General features: G+C 35.9%; 1 protein-coding gene across 1 annotated transcript; it reads right to left on the bottom strand.

Annotated features, from left to right (window-relative positions):
• Positions 1-15086: 15086 nt before the first annotated feature.
• Positions 15087-20060, bottom strand: LOC134647204 (snurportin-1). Its single transcript, XM_063501429.1, has 8 exons — positions 19733-20060; positions 19411-19501; positions 19078-19248; positions 18463-18654; positions 17687-17817; positions 17089-17237; positions 16230-16381; positions 15087-15314 (listed from the first exon to the last, which is right to left on the bottom strand). Exons 1-8 carry the CDS (start codon positions 19882-19884, stop codon positions 15108-15110), a joined length of 1245 nt encoding a protein of 414 aa, XP_063357499.1. The 5' UTR covers positions 19885-20060; the 3' UTR covers positions 15087-15107.
• Positions 20061-21701: the final 1641 nt, after the last annotated feature.

Genomic DNA, 21701 nt, shown 5'->3' with positions numbered 1-21701 from the left:
TACCTAGGGGGTTTTCTACTTTTCTCTTTTCTACTTAAATAGAATAAAAGTCAAAGGTAGGTATCATTTAGTGGATAGGTACTAGTTGGTAAGGCACCCCGTTACCTGCAGATAGTATTCACAAAGTGATACATTTCTCTGGCACTAAATGCACCTCTCGATGAGTAATTCGACGATCTTACAGACTGCAACTTTGCACCTGCTTCGAATTCGAGTCGATTTAAGTGCCCAACGATGTAGCACTAGTACCTACCTGTCTCGAGGTTTGGAGAATTTGCCTGGCAGTTTCATTGAGCAACTCACTTACCATGATTACTTTTAGTTTAATATATATCTCTTTCTAAATAGAAGATTGTATGTGCAGAGCAAACTGCTAAACGGATTATGTATAAATTTTACACACACATATATTTTCTTACTTTTTGGGATAGGTAGGTATATTTTTTAATTCCAGATATTTTTTCCTAAGGTATGTTAAGTTTAGATTGTGGGACAAGCTGGTACATTAATCATTACATTTTTTTTTCAACGATTTGTTTGGCTAGAACTTTAATACCTCTATATATGTATAAGAAATCTAAAAAACTAAAAATAAGCAACAACTATGAGTATCCATACACCTTAACTCAAATGCAAGGCCAATAAACTCTTTTACCGAGTTGTCATAAAAACATCATGGTTTCGCTTAAATAATAAAAACAAGTACGTTTTTATCGCGACCATATAGCGTGGCTAACTGTTGGATACGGCGCAAGACGCTTGTGTCAAATTACGCTTTTTATTTCCGCAGATTTTATTATGGTAATAACTCGAGAAGGGCCATGAATAATGCTCTTTCGCTTCCCTATAGGTACGTAGGGCAAGCGTTCTGCCCTTTTATGTTGGGATGGATCAATTTGCACCATTCAGCTAAGATTAGGTAACGCTTAATCAAAAGTGTTGACGTGAGTTTATTTTTTTTGTACAATCAAGTTAGGTACTTTAGTTTAGTAACAGAAATTATCTTAAGGCGAAAAAAAGTATCTAAAGTGTTTTAGATGATACTCGCGCCCTTTACGTTTCGTGGAGGTGCCCGGTTATTATGCCCCATTTGTTAGGGGGAATTTCATTTCCATGCGAAATCACAATGGGTTATATTGTGCACATAAAATGAAATTAGGTTAAAACAAACACCTGAGGCAAGACGCCGAGAAAAACGACAAGCGGTGGCGAGGAAATAGTCAGGTTCCGTCGATGGGGAAACAGGAAATATACAACGAACACAAGGTAATGAGTATAGCTGTATATTTTCTAGGCCCGTTAATACTTTTCTTGCGTTCAGTTAGCTATAAGTTAATACGGTGATGTGGCATCTAACTTTTAAATAACGTAATGGACCCTATAATGGACGTGGAACCGGTAATGGGACATAAAACCACAAATCCTCTAAAATAAGTATGTAAAAGTAGTTTATAAAGACTGGCAATATTTTACCATAAATAAGAGTCATAGAGCTGTTTAAGTTTGACTTTTTATTAATTTCGGTTAATTTTTAAGAAATTGGCGCCAACCCAAAAGTTGTCGTGTCACTGGAAAAAATAACCAGTAAGAATTCTTAACAACTTCGCTAAGAGAGGTGAGTTCATATATTAAATTGTAATTAATTATTACTTGGTGTAAACTAGAATGTGTTTTGTTAATTGCATTTACCATGAGATAAGGTATACAACACATTATGTTGTGTCTCTAGAGATGTATAAAAAATAGTAGTATTTTGCCCAATCCCATTATAGGAGCTGTAAAATTGCATACCTCCTATGATGGGATAATTTACATAATGATGCTTGCCATGGCGTAATTCCATGTTTAAACAATACAGAAGTATAATGTAGTTACTCGTACGAACTATGTCAGGAGGTCTTCTCGGACTTCGGATAAATTAATATCGTTTTTACAAAATTTTATTTAACTTGCCCTGTTAGTTTGTATACAGGGTGGATTTTCTTTTTGGGTCAGTGAGGGCAGCTACCAGATCCCGTGCTGCGACGAGAAAACGGTCTTAGAAAACCTTCCCTCGATTTCAAATTAATGAAGATTGGCTTTTACAGATTTTGGAAAAAACATACAGGGTGCGAGAAAAAGGTAATTTTTGACAATCTTTTTTTTGATGCCAATCGATCCCATTCCTATTGAGGATCAAAAGCTTGTATGGAGCTAAAAAAAAATTCCGGCTAGAAAAGCCACAAATCGAGGAAAACTTTTCCCATACAATTTGTATGAAAATCAAAACTTTTATTTTTCACATGCTATTTTTCTATGACAATTGATTCCATTCTTATCTAGTATCAATAGTTTCTTTGGGGTCAACTTACGATAATGTACTAAAAAGCCACAAATTAATAAAAACTTTTTCCATTGATCCCAAAAAAACTATTGATACTGGATAGGAATGGAATCGATTGGCATACAAAAATAGCATGTGAAAAATATAAGTTTTCATTTTCATACAAATTGTATGGGAAATGTTTTCCTCGATTTGTGGCTTTTCTAGCCGGAATTTTTTTTTGTTCCATACAAGCTTTTGATCCTCAATAGGAATGGGATCGATTGGCATCAAAAAAAAAGTTTGTCAAAAATTACCTTTTCCTCGCACCCTGTATGTTTTTTCCAAAATCTGTAAAAGCCAATCTTCATTAATTTGAAATCGAGGGAAGGTCTTCTAAGACCGTTTTCTCGTAGCGGCACGGGATGGTAGCTGCCCTCACTGACCCAAAAAGAAAATCCACCCTGTATTAGTTAGTGTGGTTCAAATCTTGGAAATGGCATTTGAGCCACTTTCGGATTTCCGATTGAGTTGAAATTTTGGATACGTATGCAAATCGGATGACAATGCAATCGGGTGACAAAAATGACTAATAACTAGTTTTTTGCCAAAAACTTATTCCCTATTCCAATATCTTATACTGATAGGGTATGCCCATTATAGGGGGCCCATTACTGAATCCACGTCCATTACCGGGGTTCCATTACTGGAGCTTTGGTGTCCATGACTGGAGAAAAAAAACATACTTTTAATTTATTAATTATGTGGAAACTAACTGCAGTATCTTTGATACAACACGCCTGAAACATGAAAGAAGGATAGGATATTCATCTTTTAACAAGCTAAGCGGTAGAACTTTTACATGTATCAGGGAAATATCACAAATACTCCAAATTTCCTCTTAAATGTCCCATGACTGGTGCCGTTACTATATGTTAGGCACTTGAGAAACTGAACCAGCAAATATAGGTATACTTACCTAGTTTCAAGTCTAAAAAAATTTCAACTCCTATTAAGCACTCGTTTAAAATTGCAAGTCTTAAACACGATTTCGATTTTAATGTAAGTACCTAGATGATGTTTAATTGGTTTTATTTTAATAAAAAAATATCTCATGTTGTATGGAAATTAATTTGCACTGAATCCTAAAATAAACAGATGTTATTTACGTAATTAGTGAAATTTCTTAACTATATATAGTTACTTGGCTTACTTAAATTGCCCCTTACACTAACTATACTAGAAATATAATGCTACTGGCTACGACTTTGTTGCTGAGTGGTGTGGATGAGTTATTCTCATTTAGAAATAAATAGAACCACAACTGCGTCACAGGATTGCTAGATTGTTCAAATACGTAAAATGTTAAAGTTAAATCCAAGCTCAACTCCGAAGCAGTATCTACAACCAGATCAAATTGAACGAGATCGGATTCCTATTGCTTACAAGTGCTGGATACCGTTGAACTCAAGCGATCCACTGTGACCATACGATTTCGATATCTGTAACAACTATGCGTAAATTCCTCTAAGCCCGTTTCTACACTTGTATAAGTTTTACTTACGCAGCTATACTAGAGAATGAGAGATGAATATCGTTATCTCATTCTAACAAATAGCTTTGTCCCTACTTACGTAAGTAAAACTTACAAGTGTAGAAACGGTCTAAGTCTAATGTATTTATACCGGAAAATATGAGTCGAGCTAGCCAGCGGTCATTGCGCGATAGTAAATAAATAACTGGTTTCTTTTGGGTTCCCAGACACAACACATAGGTACATTCCAGTGTGGGTTATCTTTGTTTCGCTTTGGTGGAAGTAAAACCAATCCCACCAAAAACATTTCATGTAAAGTGTTGCCAAGACTAACATGCGCCTATAGTTTTCACACTAAAAAGTTATCAGATCTCTAAATATCAAGACTTTTACTACTCCGTTTATCCTAACTGTACAAGCTCTAACACTATAAAGCCTACAACTTGGTCCAACAGTACAGTAGTAGTTATAGGCCTTTAGAGTTGTGTCATCCAACAACATGATGAAACGAAATTGACGAAAGATCTCGTAGTAACAACCCTTTAACTCTATAAGTCCTAACTTTAAAAGCTCTAACTCTATAGATCCATCTTCTTGGTCAAATAGTACAGCTTGGCCGTTTCATTTTTGTCACACACATAGACATGCTCGTGGTGAACCATTGGTTTTTATATTTCTAAGAGTCGCTGGCGTAAATGTCACTTGTGTTTTTAAGAAAGTTTACGACAAGAAATAATGGTCATATTATAGAGGGCGCTACCTGGCTGGTTTACGTGAACCTGGTTCTAAACTGTACTTCGAAAACTTTTTGGCTTTTTTTATTGTTGTTTTTTTATTAGCATTCCGATCACTGCTACCACCCAAAATTTCACGATTCTAGGACTTCAGGAACCAATGTTTTTAGGTTTACCGGTATTTTAAGGTACCCCCATTTTAAGGGGTTGCAGGGTGAAAGTTACAGATTTCTTATGACCATATGTGTTTACATATAGACCTATCTCTACGTGCCAAATTTCAGCCTTCTAGGTCTTCAGGAAATAGTCTGTATTTTCTATGACACGAATTTCATATGATTCGAACAATGAAAATTAAGGGATCTATAAAATTTTAAGTATAATAGGTAGCCTAATAAAACTTGGTGTTTTTGATAAGTCTACTAACTACATGGTATACAAAAAAATTCAGCTCTCTAGCATTATCCAAGCTGAAACTACGGGGGTTCGAAAATACGACGAAACGTGCCGAGAAAAGATATGCACTGCCTTTTGCCCTTGGTCTCGTCTTGGCGGGGGCACGGCCGTGCCCCCAGATAGGATTATCCAAAAGCCAACAAGGGGAGAACAAAATGAATATCGTCAAATCCTTTTTCAAAATTGTTTCTTCTTATCTTAAAATTGAATAGGATATGTTCTCAGACAAAAATGACAAAATGCATTGGCAGGGTGTAGTATAGTAGCAGGATATATATCGTTTGTTGCTGTAGTTTAGGGGTAGGTACCTACCAAAGGAAGATAAACTAGGTCATTAGATACTTAGGTGAAATGTTACTCGTATTTGTTGCGATAGTGTTCGGGCTTGAGAGTCTTAACAACCTAAAGGACTCGGAAATTGTCAAATGTACTAAAACGAACTAGAATAGAGCTGTCTCACTAGAGCTCTTACCCTCACGTGTATTGTGTCGCGAGCGATTATTATGGAAATATATATTGTACTTAATTAGGATTGTTCATTTTTTTTTAAATGTTCTATTTCGAAAACCATTTCGAGATATGAGGTTTTCAAACAGTTTCCGACATTTGCTGCGATATAATAATTGAGGATTGAAGATATTTCAACAAATATCCTTATGACCTTAGTTTGACCTTTCTCCTGGGCTGAATGTAAAGTCATCGCATAATAAAAGTTATCGAACCATAGTAAATAAATCCGTCACTCACGTAATTGTCAAAGTTATCATTGTCATCAATTGTCATAATTTAATTTTTCAGTTAAACCGCTCTTGGTTTGTTACGATTTGATTTATAATTGATACCTAAACTGTAGATTTGATTGCTTAATATAAATCAAAAACCTTGTTCCTACGTGTGGGAATGATTCACAAAAATAATAGTTCGAATCCGCGAGGACCTACTTACGACGTGAAAAATGGTGTCGTGAAGTAAACATGGAATACCTACCTACCTACTTCAAGTTTAAGATAGTATTGCTTTGAGGATCACGTCGATGTAAGTATTAATTAATATTATTTACTACAATTATTTAAAAGCTCACTTTGTTAGTAGGGTCGCGTCGTGGGGACCTATTTATTTTCTGTGGTAATGTAGCCAGAGTATCTAAAGGCAAACCGTTAAACAGAGATGGTGCCCACTAGAAAGAATGAATATACAAGAATACATGGTCATACTCAAAATGCAGCCTGAAACTGCTTATTTGAACAGATATAATTTCTAATTTCCAGGTACATGTTGCAGTTCAAGCTGCTGATATCATGGTGGACAAGACTTAAGTGAATAAAGATCTGTGAATAATAAAACATGTTTTTGTTTATCTACTTTTTTATTAATTTAGGAAATATATAGGTATGTGTTACCCATAAAAGAGCAACTATATACGTAAATTTTCGTTTCAATCCAAAATGCTCAAGTTTGTTCTGGGCCCAAGTGCCTTAAAAAATCGATGATCTCCTTTGTACATTACATATCCCACAGCCGTATCTAAATAGGAATCACACGATGACCTGAAATAATAGAATATAATTAGCTAAATTAGCATGTACCTAATCCAATATCCAAACAATGGTGACAAGCCGGTAGAAAGTATCCACTGGGTGTTAAGCGACCTTAGCAATGGACGCTTGTAACAATTTTAAGAATCCAATCTCCTTAAAAATCGAATCAGTGAAAAAATATATGATGTAACTTACATTTTCTATTTTTGTTCCCCTGATTTCAGCCAACTTATGGTTGGAGTTGGATGTTATATGGATACATATATTTCAATAAAACGTAAGTTATATTATATAACTTAGGCAGATTTCTGGAATCAGCTTTCACAAATTTAGCGTATTTTGAAATTATTGATTCAGGGATTCAAATAAAACGAGTATTCGAGACGATATTATTTATAAAAACGCGTGACACTGACATTGTCGATAGCTGACAATTACAATCAATTGACAATGACAACTATTTTTAATGCTTGTTGTTGCTTGTGCTTTATCCAATCAGCCACGACATGTAATTTACGAGAAGTCGTATCTCATATTTTCAATAAATTATAAATATTCAACCGAGCCACGAATTACTAAATCATTCAAATAGGTATCTTAAATTAACCTATATTTTCAGAAAATAATATAAAAATGGGGGTCTAAAAAAAATGAACAATCCTAATTGCCGCGTCAAATGTTTGACTTTTTGAATCACTATATAAGTACTTTTTTGAATAACTTACAGGAAATTGTGAATTGGGTAATATTCAAAGCTGCGGGCGGTATCTTTATGGAGAAGGGTAACTGGGTAATACGTGTCTGTGAAGGGAACCTTTTTTTAAAGTCATAAATGTACCGAGAGACATACAATAGGTATATCCCAATTCCCATCGCTGTTTAAAAGCCGAGCCGCAGAAATCACAGTTAGCACTAACAATAACAAGTCTGAACCATAAATCCCTTTCTACCAATTTCTCTTCATTCAACTTCATAGCTTTTTCCCCGCGATCATTTGTCATTTCCGTTAAACTTTCAGCCCAGCCCAGGGGGATCAAAAGTACCTCGGACTGGCCACTCGCCAAAGCAACTTGCTTAATACACAACTAAACTAGTGAAACTCCACTTCCCGGTGCAACATTGCCAACTCGTATTATATTTTGGAGATCGGTATATGTTATGCTCTGATCTAAAGAGAAAGAGTGTATGATCGTAGAAGAGGCATACCTAAAGTGTGCCTTGAATATTACTTACCTACAACCGAACTAGAGTTAGACCGAGGCAAGTCTGCAATGATTTTGATACCACACGCAGTGCGTTATTTATAGGTACGTCATAATGTCATAGAAGTTTGACGTTTAAATTAACACTTGCACTGTGTGTGCTATCAAAATCGTTGCAATCTTATCTCGGTCTGACTCTAAATGTCGCTACACGGTGTCATAAGTTTTGTGGTCGGTAACTGAATTGTCAAACGTCAACTTTTGATAATCAGAGTCACCTCATGATACTTTATACGGTTTTGAACGGGTTTTGATACGACCTTGACGATCGTCTTTGTAACTGACGCGCATCCCACGCACGACATTCACTTCTTGTCAAAACCACTTCCAACACCATAAAAAACGTTTAGTCTGAATCAGGCTCGGTATTTATATTTACTTTACTTTTTCCCGATTTAAAAACTAATTTGTCTCTACTGATAAAATCTCCATCGTAAATCTTGGTAACATTGCCAATCGGAGCGTATGTTTAAATGTCCCGTTTCTAAGGGATTCCCTATTTTTTTAGTTACTTTGTATCGGATAGGTTTACCTAGTGGATTCGCATCAGCGTTTCGCCTTTAGAGGGGCGCGCCTAGCAATTCCATCATATTACTTCAAATTAATCTCACCAATTAATTTTGTCATCTGGTCATCTCAATACAATGTACATTCTAGTTGTCATTTTATGCTTCAAACTCATACGCCGGTCATGTAAAACAAAAAAAAATTATTAATTGGTTGATTAATATGGGTAGGTTAGGTACTAGGTACGAAAACTACGAAAGCAAATAAACAAAATAAAAACAAATATAAACTAAGTCAAGTCAAATAAACCCCCGCAATTCAAATAGCTACCATGATAATATGTACCTATATTTTAGAACTTATCAGGCTTTCATGGTTCGATTCAGAATAGAATCCTGCTCACATGAATTAAATCAAAATTCAGACAAGGGTTGAATGATTTACGCAGGTATTACATGTCAGCGATTTGGTTACATTGAGAAAAATATTACCAGTGGCCTATTTTATAAAGCTACAAGTTACAATTTACAAGCGGAAGTCTCTTTCTAACCCTATGTGTTAGAACGAGACTTCCGCTTGTAAATAGTAACTTGTAGCTTTATAAAATAGGCCACAGGTGTAGAACCAAAGAGTAGTATATAGGGTAGAAGCTTAACTAGTCAACGAAATTATGTAGGTACGAATATACATATAATTTCATTTACTGAGGGAATGCCTTAGTTCTTGTTATTCTATGCTCGGTAGTTTAACAAATAGGTAGGAAAGTCATTTTACAAGAAGATAGATCTAGATCCTACATGTCCATTCGTACTTTAGAAGTCTCATTTTTACCCCATGTCTGTTTATGACAAGGAACCGGACTGAATTTTTAGTCATCTTTTTGCATTTTTTTTTCAAATTTTTTATTTATTTCTGGTCTACCGAGGTTTGAACCTATGAATTTTGAAACACACACACATAATATGGAAAGTTAATCTTTTAATTTTATGTCAAACGTAGTACGTACCTATTGATAGCTGGAGGCCGACCGATTTGAACTTACAAGTTGTGTCTATTTCACCTGAATTTCACCTCATTTTGACAAGAGCACGTACCATGAGCCACTGACAGCACTAATATGCGAGTACGAGCGAGATGCATAGAAAGTAAATTACGTTCTCGATGGCGTTTAAGTATGTCAGTGCCAAACTGGTGGTAGCCACAAAGATGCGATGCGAGTACCTAGGTACTAACATATCAATAACAGACATTTAATAATACCTGCGTATATATTACTTATTAGCTAATGAATTTATACTTCAATATGCTAAGGGTTGATTTATCTTTCTACGTTTATTAGGAAGTTAGGTACCTACCTACTTTTATGTGTGTAATTAAACTCATTAAGTACATTTTATGTTTTAAAATTTATGCCGGTATGGTAATTGTCTAGGTATTTCTCATTCGATACAGCTACAATACCTCCTTCTGTAACTTACTCGTAACCAACCAATTTGTAGATCAAATAAATAGGTACGAGAAAATATTCTCTCTCCACTTTTCTAGGGCGCGGGTCTCGAGTCTAGAGTGTTATTCCGATAGCGTCCGAAATACTCACTTAACGCAACAAGAAACTCGCATCAAACCTCAAAAATTTATCTCATTTTTATAAAACTTGCAGCACATTCTGCTCACACCTAGTAATATACCTAGCCTATACTATACTAATTGCTTCCGAAATCCGAAATATTCGCCTGAAACTCATTTCAACCTTCACGAGCAGACGCAAATGGATCTTATTTTATATCACTCGCAGCACAGCACATTTAGCTCACAACTGTCACTGTCGCATATGGAATAGTGATAGAGAGACACAATAGGCGTTTCATTGTCGTAGAGCAAGCGATTGCCACCTTGGCTAGGCACCCAGAAATCCCAGAACTAGAATAGCAAACTGATAACCATGGTCAAATTTCTGTTGTCAGGCAGAAATATACCTAACCTAACCTCGTTTGAAAGTTTGGTCTGCGGTACAGGTAATAATAATATGTTCTAGTACATTTTAATAGGTACCATAATGGAGGAGGGGTTCGCCACAACTCGCCTGCGCTAGGCCTGCGTTGGGAGCGCAGCCTGTCGTCGAAAGCTTACCAAGGAAGCTGGCTAAAACATTTCAAATTCCTGTGTTGTTCTGTTGTCTTGGTGCAATGCGAAAAACGCAAGTGCTCGGAATAACATCGGGGCAGATGTTGCCAGTTGGTTTCCGACCGAATATACGTTTAGAATACGAATTTTTGAACCTATTTACTCATATCACTCGTATCACGGCTTAGGTTAGCGTCTCACTCTCACTAGAGTTAAACTAAATGGAGGAGCCACTTGGGTAGGGACCTAGAAGCGCCACTTGCACCATCCCACTAAAACGGGGTTAACCGGTTAAACCTGGAGTTACCATGGTTAGGTACAAGTACAATTTGACATTGGAATAAGGGTTTAACGGATTGACCCCGGGTTAGTGGGATGGTGCAAGTGGCGCTTAGGTACCTACACCTACCCAAGTGCCTCCTCCTCACAGAAAATTGGTCTGTGCTCCTCCTTGTTTAACACATTCAGTGCCCGCGCGAGCTACGCGCTACGAGCGCCGAGCGTAGCCGATAACACGGGAAAAACCGTATGTAGCGAAAAGCGCCTACGAACAGTGAACCCGCCTAGCGGGTCGCTGGCAGTGAATGTGTTAAGGGATGTCACATTTGGCTTAGTGTAAAAGTAGGTACAGTATGTACATAATTATGTATTGAATCGATCTTGTTAGTAAAACGATGCTGAAAATTTTATCCGAGTCCTTATCAATTCAGTTAATACCAGTTTTTTGTGACATAAAATCAGTCAATATGTTTGTGCCATTAATAATTTTACGAGAAGGCCTTACGGTCAGCAAATAATCTTTGGAGGTTTTATTACTATTGATATAATATACTTAACGAGTTGCTATGAAAATCTCACTTCGCACACATCATAAATTCATAACATAAAAGTGGTCTCGATAGCATATACTCAAGTTATATAATTGCGGTTTTTGATATAATTTAGTCTGAGACTATATACAATTACCTACACAATCATTCCCTTTATAAGGAAATGGCTTCTGTCCGCGACATTATCGGGGCCTTTTCTAAAATAAATATCGAACACCCGATTCTCACAGATCCTGGTGTTTTTGGGTTCTTTCAACTCAGAATCACTAGCATATTCAATTCTGATGATAAAATAATAATTATGTCCCAAAAATTTTTATGAAAATTGTACGTTCCACTACCGTAAAACGAGGTGACTTTAGGAAATTTTGGGGATACTTTGATAGTTTTAAAACTGCCACTAAATTATCATTATTCATTATTTTCTCGAACTGTTCGTGTAACAAGTTAGATTATTATACACACTTGTTTACCTACTACTAAAAAATCCGAATAAAAATATGTAACGGCTGAAAAACTGAAATATCGAAGTCGCCCCTGCATTTGAAAGTCACCCCGGTTTACGGTACGTCACGCACATACAAGTGAAAAATTTTTTCTTACTAAAACGTGACGTAATGGAATGGACATTTTGGGACATCTTTTTTTAATGGCGGGATGGAGAATGCTGTCGATTCTGAGTAGAATGAGTCCAAGAACGTCCAGATTTGAAAGAATCAGGTTTTCAATATTTATTTTAGAAAACCCCCATCTATCTTATGTCAGTTATCAGGGTTAAAAAAAGAATGATTTTTAACATTTGCAGTCCGGGCATAGTGAACACCTTTACCTTTGACTTGACATAACAGAAAAAATTAACGAGGAAGAAATGAAAAAAGTATCAATAATAAGTCTTTATTTAATAATCTTTTAATTTAAAACAACACTAGCCTCCAATGTTTAATAGTTGCTGCAATTTTGAACAAAACGTAAAAAAAAGTTATTTTATTCGCTTTGCCCAGGGTGCCGGGCAAAGTGAAACAGGCCCCCAGGCAAAGCAAATATTACTCATAAAATCTTAGTGAACTTAATAACTAAGTGAAAATTATAATCAACATAAGATCATTTCAATAATATTCATTAGAAAAAGCTGTCACAAGTAACTTTTGATATATTTTCACTGATTTCATAAGCATAAGTCTTCACGGCATTTCTGAAGACATTTTACCACAGCGAATCCACGTTCTGAAAGTTATTCCCATGACTTCTGTTAGCCAGGAGCCATTATCGATCTTTTTTTGATATTTATATACCATCTGTAACAAAATATTATCATTAAAAAAAATTACCTAATAAATTCAAAGTGAACACGCTATCCGCTTTGCCCGATCCACTTTGCCCATTCAGTCAGTTAAAGAAATTAAGAATTTAAAAAAAATAACCGTTGGATTGTTTTAAAAGAAATGCGTTGTACTACACGGTTGTGCGTACTGTACGGATATGATGGTCGTTCTTGTCTACGTGACAGCGTGATAAAACGGTGTCCGTCACTTTCTTTCCCACGGTGTTAAACAGTGACAGTTATTTTATCACGTGGATAAAGATGGATAAAGCTATCCATAATAGGCTGGCAGAACATCATATAGGCGCGTGGTGCGACAAAGTCGAATAGTTTAGGATTGGGAGCCCGAATTCGCTTTGCCTGGAGTGTTCGCTTTACCCGGACTTCCCCTACCTAGTAGTAGACTGTACTTGTACTAGTGTAGAACTAAAATCTAATTGAAGTATTTAATTACCTGCAGTGACGGGATATTTGTTTTCTGCGCCTGAATTTCTGACATTCTTGGATTTTTCAAGGAAATATGGTAGGATAGGTGCATCAATAAACTTGCATATGTCTGGTTTATGATTTTTATTAAGAAAAGGGGTAGGTAATGTACAGTGATCGGAATTGGTAGTGCCATTTCACGGGACTTTGGTGCGTAAGCTTAGTATGGATATACCTTTTCACCCCGGGTTTTCATATTACCTACTTCAATAGGGATGATGACACATGTTGAATTTTATAACAAAATCTAGTAAAATAGATAGCAAATGAGCAATTTAAAATAATAATGTGGATATTAAAATAAAATACGGAAATGTTACAAAAATACAGGATCTGAAAGTTTCGAAATTTAAGTTTTTTGTAACTTCCAAAAACGATAAAAGTAAGGGTACCAGTCGATTCCTTACATTTTATCCAAAAAATATTGTATAGTAACTATATACATATAAACGCAATATTTCACTGACAAAAACGCAATTTTCTTGGTTTGCCCATACTTCAAGATGGGATCTCAATGTCCTTGACGTCACGTTCACTTATCCTTTTGTGAGGGGCGTTTCGCGAGTGAAGTGCGACTGTCGGACTTTGACTATAATTTCTGACTTTTGTGTTGCTTTAATGCAATGGGTCCCATATAGACATTTGATCCTAAAAACAAATCCGATCGATTGATACCATAAATGAAAATTAGTCATGTAGCCTATTAAAGACATGCCAAGAAATATTTTCGTGAAAAAATAAGAGTCTTGGAATCCCGAGTCTTATCCATGTTAAGTACAATGTTTGAGGTCATTCACCCCAAATGGCACTACCTATTCCGATCATTGGTAATGTATCTTGCACAATCTTGCTGTGGTTAATATATCTATTGAATCCATGCGAGAAGGTGTATTAAAAATATAGATACTAAACATACTGAATTCTATTAACCAGAAAATTCTGTTATTGTACACTCAGCAAAAATTTAACCCAAGGCCAATGGAACTACGTCAAAGTGAAGGTATAGGTAAATAGAATTTTAAGAAACCTTTTGCTATACGTCGCTGAGTTTACCGTTTGTTTAACCGCTCGTGCTAATATTGATACCCGAGCAAGCGAAAGATTCCAAAATTGAACCACGAGCGTAGCGAGTGGTTCGAAAAATGGAATCTTGAGCGTTGAGAGGGTTTCAAAGCACGAGAGTTAAACAAAATTTGCCCCCGAGTGAAACACAAAATTTTTCACCACACCAACCCGAAGCAAATATTAAATGTAAAATATTAAACAAAATCAAACTAAATCAAATCCAAATGAATGTTATTGAATATTTATCATCCAAAATCATCATTTAAAAGTCAATTCTACCAGAAAACATAAGAAAACAATTCAAAATTTGCATTTGATTACTTTGCCTCATATGTGAATAAAATGCAACTTTGCTATCAGTTTTTGAAGTGCAAAGTAAGCCTTTCCGAGCTGGTGTGGTGAAAAAGCTCAATCATTTCAAACCAACGTCGTTAACATATTCGAAAGGAATGCCGCAAATCAATTTTATTGATTCATTTAGGAGTATAATTTTAAACACTATCTGATTATACAAAACCATAAGTTTCATAGCTTACCTATTAATACAAACTTCAATTTAAGGATTTTACTTTTTATCAATGATCACATGCAGTCGAAAAATGGTAACTCCATTAATATAATTTGATAAGGTTTTTATCATAGGTCAAAAAATACAAAACAATAACTTTCGAACACATGAAAAACTACTTGTTACTTTCATATTACAAATTCTGTATAATCTTTTAAGATATACATTTAATTTAGGGTCAGGAAAAGTTATCGTCCAACTTAAACACTCCTTTCAGCCGCCTGTCTTTCAGTCTGAAACTTATGTATACTAGGTATATTTTAGTTATAGAATAAAGCACACAAATACACGTCGTGATTGCCCGGATTGCCGTATTTTTGTATAGACATGTAGCCGTTATTAGATTGCATTAATTCAGTAAATCCAAATAGCTTATACGTCTATTTTTCTTTTTCGTCTGTTATAAGATTCGATTCTGGGTCTATATTATTATTATCTTTGACTAAAGTTGATTTTTCCTCTGCATCCATAACTTCTGGATTATTGTCTATGATCGCATCTGGTTTTACTTCAGCGTCCATTTCTTCAGTATCTTTGGATCCATTCTCCGTTTTAGGACTATGTAGTGGATTTTCTTTGGGTTCAGTCTGAAAGGGTGATAAGTAAGCAAACCATTAAAAATAATCTGCCACACTAGGAAGAACCTTTGGAGCTATTCGACACCATGACATTTTACCCTATTCCCTTTTTAAGGTTCCGTACCCGGGACCCTATTACTAAGACTTCGCTGTCCGTCCGTCCGTCTGTCACCAGGCTGTATCTCATGAACCGTGATAGCTAGACAGTTGAAATTTTCACAGATGATGTATTTTTGTTGCCGCTATAACAACAAATACTAAAAAACAGAATAAAATAAATATTTAAGGGGGCTCCCATACAACAAACGTGATTTTTTTGCCGTTTTTATAGATAATGGTACGGAACCTTTCGTGCGCGAGTCCGACTCGTACTTGGCCGGTTTTTAATGCGTTATTGTGGTAAAAAGTACTTATAGGTGATAGATGTTTCTTGCTTTTTCGCAAAAAAAAAACGCATTTTCAATTAAACAAATAGCATAGAAATTGCATAGGTGAAAGTGAAGGCTTGCCACATGCGGAAAAAACTACCCATCTCTTTTAACTGTAGGTACTAATTAGGACACCTGTCACCTACGGACCTAACTGAAGCAGCAACTTTTGTTGCATTTTTGGACCAAGCTTTTATCGCGCCTTTTCTTTCCACGAGCAACTAATACTCATCGAGACAATTCTAACAACCCCAAACACAATTCGATTGCGTTGTTATCACCAAGCTCATATGGCCACCACCTGTCTCCATCGTCAGATCAGCTCGATGGTACCATAATATTGCATTGTCATCCGACTTACATATGTATGCAAATTTTCAGCTACATCGGAAACCGAGAAGTGGGTCAAATTTAGCTTGCAAGATTGTATTACAGACAGACAGACAACGGAACAGGTGACAGTAAATGAAGGCTTGTAAAATACGTATTTCCATACCTCTGTGCTGCCACTGGTATCCATTGAGCAGCTTGACCTCCTGCCTCGGTTCTTCCTCTTGTCCATTTTGGCCTCAAACGCTTGTATAAACTGAGCTTGGTCTACGTAACCCGCCGGCTTTGCGCTCAGAAACTGTGGATGTACAGTTATATCTAAAAGAAAAAACTACATTATGATACTGTCTTAAAACATATTTGATTTAAATTTTGAATTGGATTAGACAAGTCGCGTCACATACGTGTTCCTGTAATAATTTAGTTCGAGAGCGCGACCACTTATTCCCACATTATGCATGTTTACAAACTGTAGGTACCTACTCATATAATACTACTACTAAAGCAAAGGTGACCAAGTCCAGTGGAGGAGGCCGAAAAATAGCGAAACCTTCGGTTTCCGTATCCGCTTGGCCAAAAATTCTATTGTATGCGCGATGTTCTCGTCTACAGCTCGCATTTTACAATATTTTTTTGTCGATTCCGTTTTTAGAAAGTTTAACCGTTTGTGAAATCTACAGCTCCCAGAGCAACTCGTTAATACACGTAAATAATTTGATTTGTGTGTTATCCGTGGATCAGTATTACTGGAGGTATACTACTCCTATTAGGGTCTCCCCAGATATATCGACGCGGAATAGGCAAAAGCCGAAAGGAATAAGCTTTATGTCTGCGCAATAAGAGCGAAAAAGTCGTCGTTCGTCTCGGCTCGCATCGGCCAGCGCCTTCCGACGCGTCGATGTATTTTTCGCTCTTATTGCGCAGACATAAAGCTTTTTCCTATCGGCGTTTGCCGATTCCGCGTCATTATATCTGGGGAGACCATTAGATGAGGCACTGACAAATAGGTAATAATGTATACCCACCAGACCCCAGCACCTCTGGCACCATGTACGGGAACAGCCACCCCACTAGAGGCGTCTCGCCCGAGACGTAATGCGCCTTCTTGTGATAGAACAGCAAGCCATCTAGTGCAGGGTTGTTGTCTTCGAATGGAGGATACGTCATCATGAAACTGGAAAAATAAGTTCTGTGTGAGTATTTTTACTTAAATATTTATCCGAACTAGCTCGTGACACTGCATTTGGTATATAAAACATATTGATAAAATGTCTGCCTCCTTATTTTTTTTTTTGGTACCTTTAATATTTGCAACATTAAAGGTTTAAAATGTATACTGATGTTACGTGACATTCTAGAACTGACGAATTACGACATTTCCTTTCATAAGAAACAAACAAAATGGAGTCCCGCCCGGCTACCACGAGTTGGCATTTGACATTTACGTTAGCGACTGCGTGAACTCGATCGCATTCCTTCTCCATCGCAACAACACATGAGTGCGAGCAAGATGGACTGCGATCGAGTTTACGCAGTCGCTAACGTAAACGTCAAGTGTTTGAGAAAGCACTACAAGATTGCGACATGAGCTTTAGGATATTTAAAACAACTAAATCAACATACTTATTAAATGATTCCGGAGTACAGGGCACCATTGGAAGTAGTTGGAAGACTATTTGGTTCTTCTTGCTTACAGTGGTCAGCTGGGGCAGTTCCATTAGCTGTGATTTGATCCAGTACTGTCTGAACTCCAACTGAAAGATCATAAAATGTATTTGAGGTATATTACCATAAACAAAATTGATAGCTAACGGGGTGGACTGTATGATGAGATGATGCAAACACGTAGATATTATAATTAATTTATTAAGAGTATGGTGGCGACAGGCAGACTGACATAGAAAAGCAAGAATTCAAAAACGTAGAAAAGTATATAGTTTTAAAGGTATAAATGAGGTCGCACGCCAGCCAGACGCCAACAAAAATGTTTACCAACATAATAAATACTGGGACACAGTAAGAGAGTTTAAATATATCTTTTTTCTTTGAATGGGTAAGTCAATTGGCGGTGCCATTCCATGCTGATGCAACTGCCCCACTGCACCGTACACTTTGACTTCACTGGTGTACCTCTCAAAAGATCAAATACCTAAAACATTTGAGGTGGGTGTGCACCAAATTTAACTGACAACATATTCTGTCTACAACTGCGTCATCTGTCCATTGAAATACAAAATGATTGTGTATACATCGGAGTTTTAGCTCTCACTTGTGCAACTCTGTCCTGATATCTCTTTTTTTACTGCCTCATTCATTATGGTAAACTGCGTAAAATTTTTGAAGGTATTCAATTTTACTGTAATTTAAATTAGAATTTACATAAATCAATTCATGTATACCTCTCCATCTGTCATGGGCTGATTGTTCCAGGCCAAGATATCTAGTATGTACATAATTTTCTTGTTCTCAGCATAGAAGCAGTCCAACACGCAGCAGCGACTTTTCGAGTACTCACTGCCGTTGCCACCAGGGAGAGCAGATCGGAACTCCATCTTGAAATGTCCATATTTAGTGTAGGCTCTAGTTTTTCCCTGTAAAATACAAGTAAGGTTCATGTAATGATGACTTAACACATTCACTGCCCCCAACGCACATCCACCATCTTACAAGTTTGTTCCTAGGCCACGCCCCTGGCAGTTTAGGTATACCTACATCTACATTTTTAGACCATGTTAGTCTGTTCAACTTCAAACCAATAAAATAATGTTTCCCAAATAGACTTACATCCTGCTCAGGTTTTAAATGCATGTGAGTAGTTCGAAGCCTGGCCATTTCATACCACTCTTCATCTATCTGGTTAATGTAGTTTAGTGTAGGTACCTACTTTACAAAAAATATAGTTTTGTCAAACAGTTAGGAATTTGCTAACTTGACCTACCCATACTCCAGTACTGAAAACAGAACAAACTACTAATTGATTGCAGCAATAAGTGAAATTGGTCCCATGCCCTTACCTGATTTGCCACAATAAGCATCCGGACACCTTTAGGGCACGGCACCACCATCCAGTTCTCACTGAAGTCAGCCGGTTTCTCAATCATCCATTCCGACAACATGAGAACATTGCTATAGGTGGCGGAGGTCCTGTTGAAGCCCGCTACATATATGCTAGGCCGGTAATGTACCTTTGAAATAATTTTGGATAAGTTCGCTTTAGCACATATTCTTATAATTTTACTTTTGTTTGTCTGTTTTGTATGAACAAGCTACGCCTGTATGTCAAACATTGCATAGAAAGAGATAAAACAAATTAACTAATTGAGGCTAGCAAAGTTAAAATTTATTACCCGGTTATAAGGCTTGAAAATATTTCTCTCTTCTACCACTTTAACAAGTTCCAGTATACCTCGAAATGCATCAATCTTGTCATTGCGATTACTGAAATAAATATTAAGTTTATATTAAGTTACACAATAGTATAATATTTTGTGTTTAATACAGTACACATTATTTCTTGAAAATTTATTTTATTTTACGTCTAATAAGTAACTTTTGAAGATACATTTCAATAATGCATTCGTTAATTTCATTATTTATTATATGAAATTAGGTTATTAAAAATTGACACCTGAAAAACTAAATATTTAACAGTCAAAGTTATATATTCACGTTTTTTGTAGTTCTAGTAATTCTTTACGCCTCTCTTCTTGATTTCCCAATCTGCCCCAATTTTTGTATAATGCCTGGTAATCGTTAGTTTCTTGTTCTGTACTTTCCGGAGTTATGATTGTCGATTCCAATTTTTCTAAAACTTCGTCCATGTTGTGTTGGGTAAGGGAATGAAATGTATGAGCTTGGACGTTCAAACTTGATAAATTATAAAATGGAAACGATTGAATAATGAACCGGTAATTTTAGAGATAATATTCTTTTTATATTTCACTTTTTTTATCCAATATGCCTATTGATATTCGCGGTTTGTCTACTATATAAAATCGAAAACATGACATTGACAGCATCATTGACAGTGACAGTACTCGACAATGTTGCAAGAGTTAAAAAAGGCGTAATACATTTCCTTTGTTTTCGATAGGATTCATCAAAAAAAACAATACTTTATGTTTTTAGACATATAGTGATCCTTTAATTTAAACTAATATTGGATTATTAAAATTATCTTTAATATGATTTAACTTTTAAAGTGTACTTAAACCTAAAAGTTATCAGCCATCACTTGATAATGTTGTCCAATTATTAATGATTACCCCTAAAATAGGGAAAAATTAAGATTAAGGTGGCGTAATAATTTATCAAAATAGTAAGTGTAAAAATATAGTTATTTTTCAATTACTATACTTCTTGTTCATATGATAACAGGAAGGTTGAGATTTGTAGTAGTGTGTATACGTAGTTAACATTTTATGAAGGTGTATTTTTCGGCTTAAATCATAAAGAAGGAAAACATAGGAGTTGTCACATGAACTTGAACCATACAAATAGCATGGTAAAAATTTCACTCGTGTAGGTATGATTTGGCAGCTAGCCGCGGTGCATAAAAAAAACAATGCCCTTTGTTTACCAGATTAAGATTTCTTTACCTATTGCGAAAAAAATCACCTCATAAAAACCATAGTGTTATTTTTGAATGCATATATGAAGAGATGCAACCTAATTCAATTGTACATTTCTAATTCGGCAATCTCATAATACTAAGTCGTTACCTAAACACACAACTGAGTCCTACATTTCGAGTATAAAATAATACCGGTTCCGATCCCTGCCTTAAGCTTCTACCAAAATGACATAAAATGAGAAAAAGCGACAGCAGAAGAATGGTCCCTATGTAAAGAAACCATAAAATATCGGAAGGTTTTTCTAAGGCGAAAACCATCTGGAATATCTGGATAGGTTTAATCCCCACTTTTTTAATTTTAGCCTATTTGAAAAATGCTGAATTCCCATTACTCAACATTCTAAGAAACACATACATATTTTAGGGTAGAAACATTTTTACAAAAATAAAAAAACAATACTTTTCGTAATACAAATATAAAAAATGTACATATTTTTAAAATATTTTTTAGGAGAATGGTATTTATTGTTAACATGATATAACATGTCAATTTGATAGTTGTCTTTTCCACTTCCTGAAGGTCTACTACTGTTAAGGAGATTTGAATTCACGGTTTTCCGATAAACTCTAAAATTAAAAGGAAACTGAAAGAAGACCATCTATAATTAGCCTATTGAACCATATTAACTATATAGGTGCGAAATTTAAATTTTCTATGGGAAGTCAACTATTCGCGCCTACCACTAGATACATGGCGCCTAGTCGCTTACACTTTTTCAAGCTGCCTTTTTCTGCTGGCAAACTGGGTGTGCCAGAGTATAAATGATTATGATTATATCCACTTAGCGAGGGCATTACCTTACTTATCCCTAGTATTTACCTACATATTCGTGTTGTATTTCATTCTATAATATCACAAACTCGAAAGTAATGTGTACTGGGTCAACCAAATCTTGTCAGTAAATAGGAACGAAAAAAACTATACTAATCCTTTTCTTTTGGGTGCTAGTACTAGTATAAGACAAAGATAGTATGATTCTCTCTGTCTATGTTTGAAATCAAACA

This window comes from Cydia amplana, chromosome 4 (assembly GCF_948474715.1).
Source record: "Cydia amplana chromosome 4, ilCydAmpl1.1, whole genome shotgun sequence".
In the NCBI taxonomy this organism is placed as follows: domain Eukaryota; kingdom Metazoa; phylum Arthropoda; class Insecta; order Lepidoptera; family Tortricidae; genus Cydia; species Cydia amplana.
The sequence above is the reverse complement of the archived record's forward strand: the minus strand, read 5'-3'. Positions and strand labels throughout refer to the sequence as shown.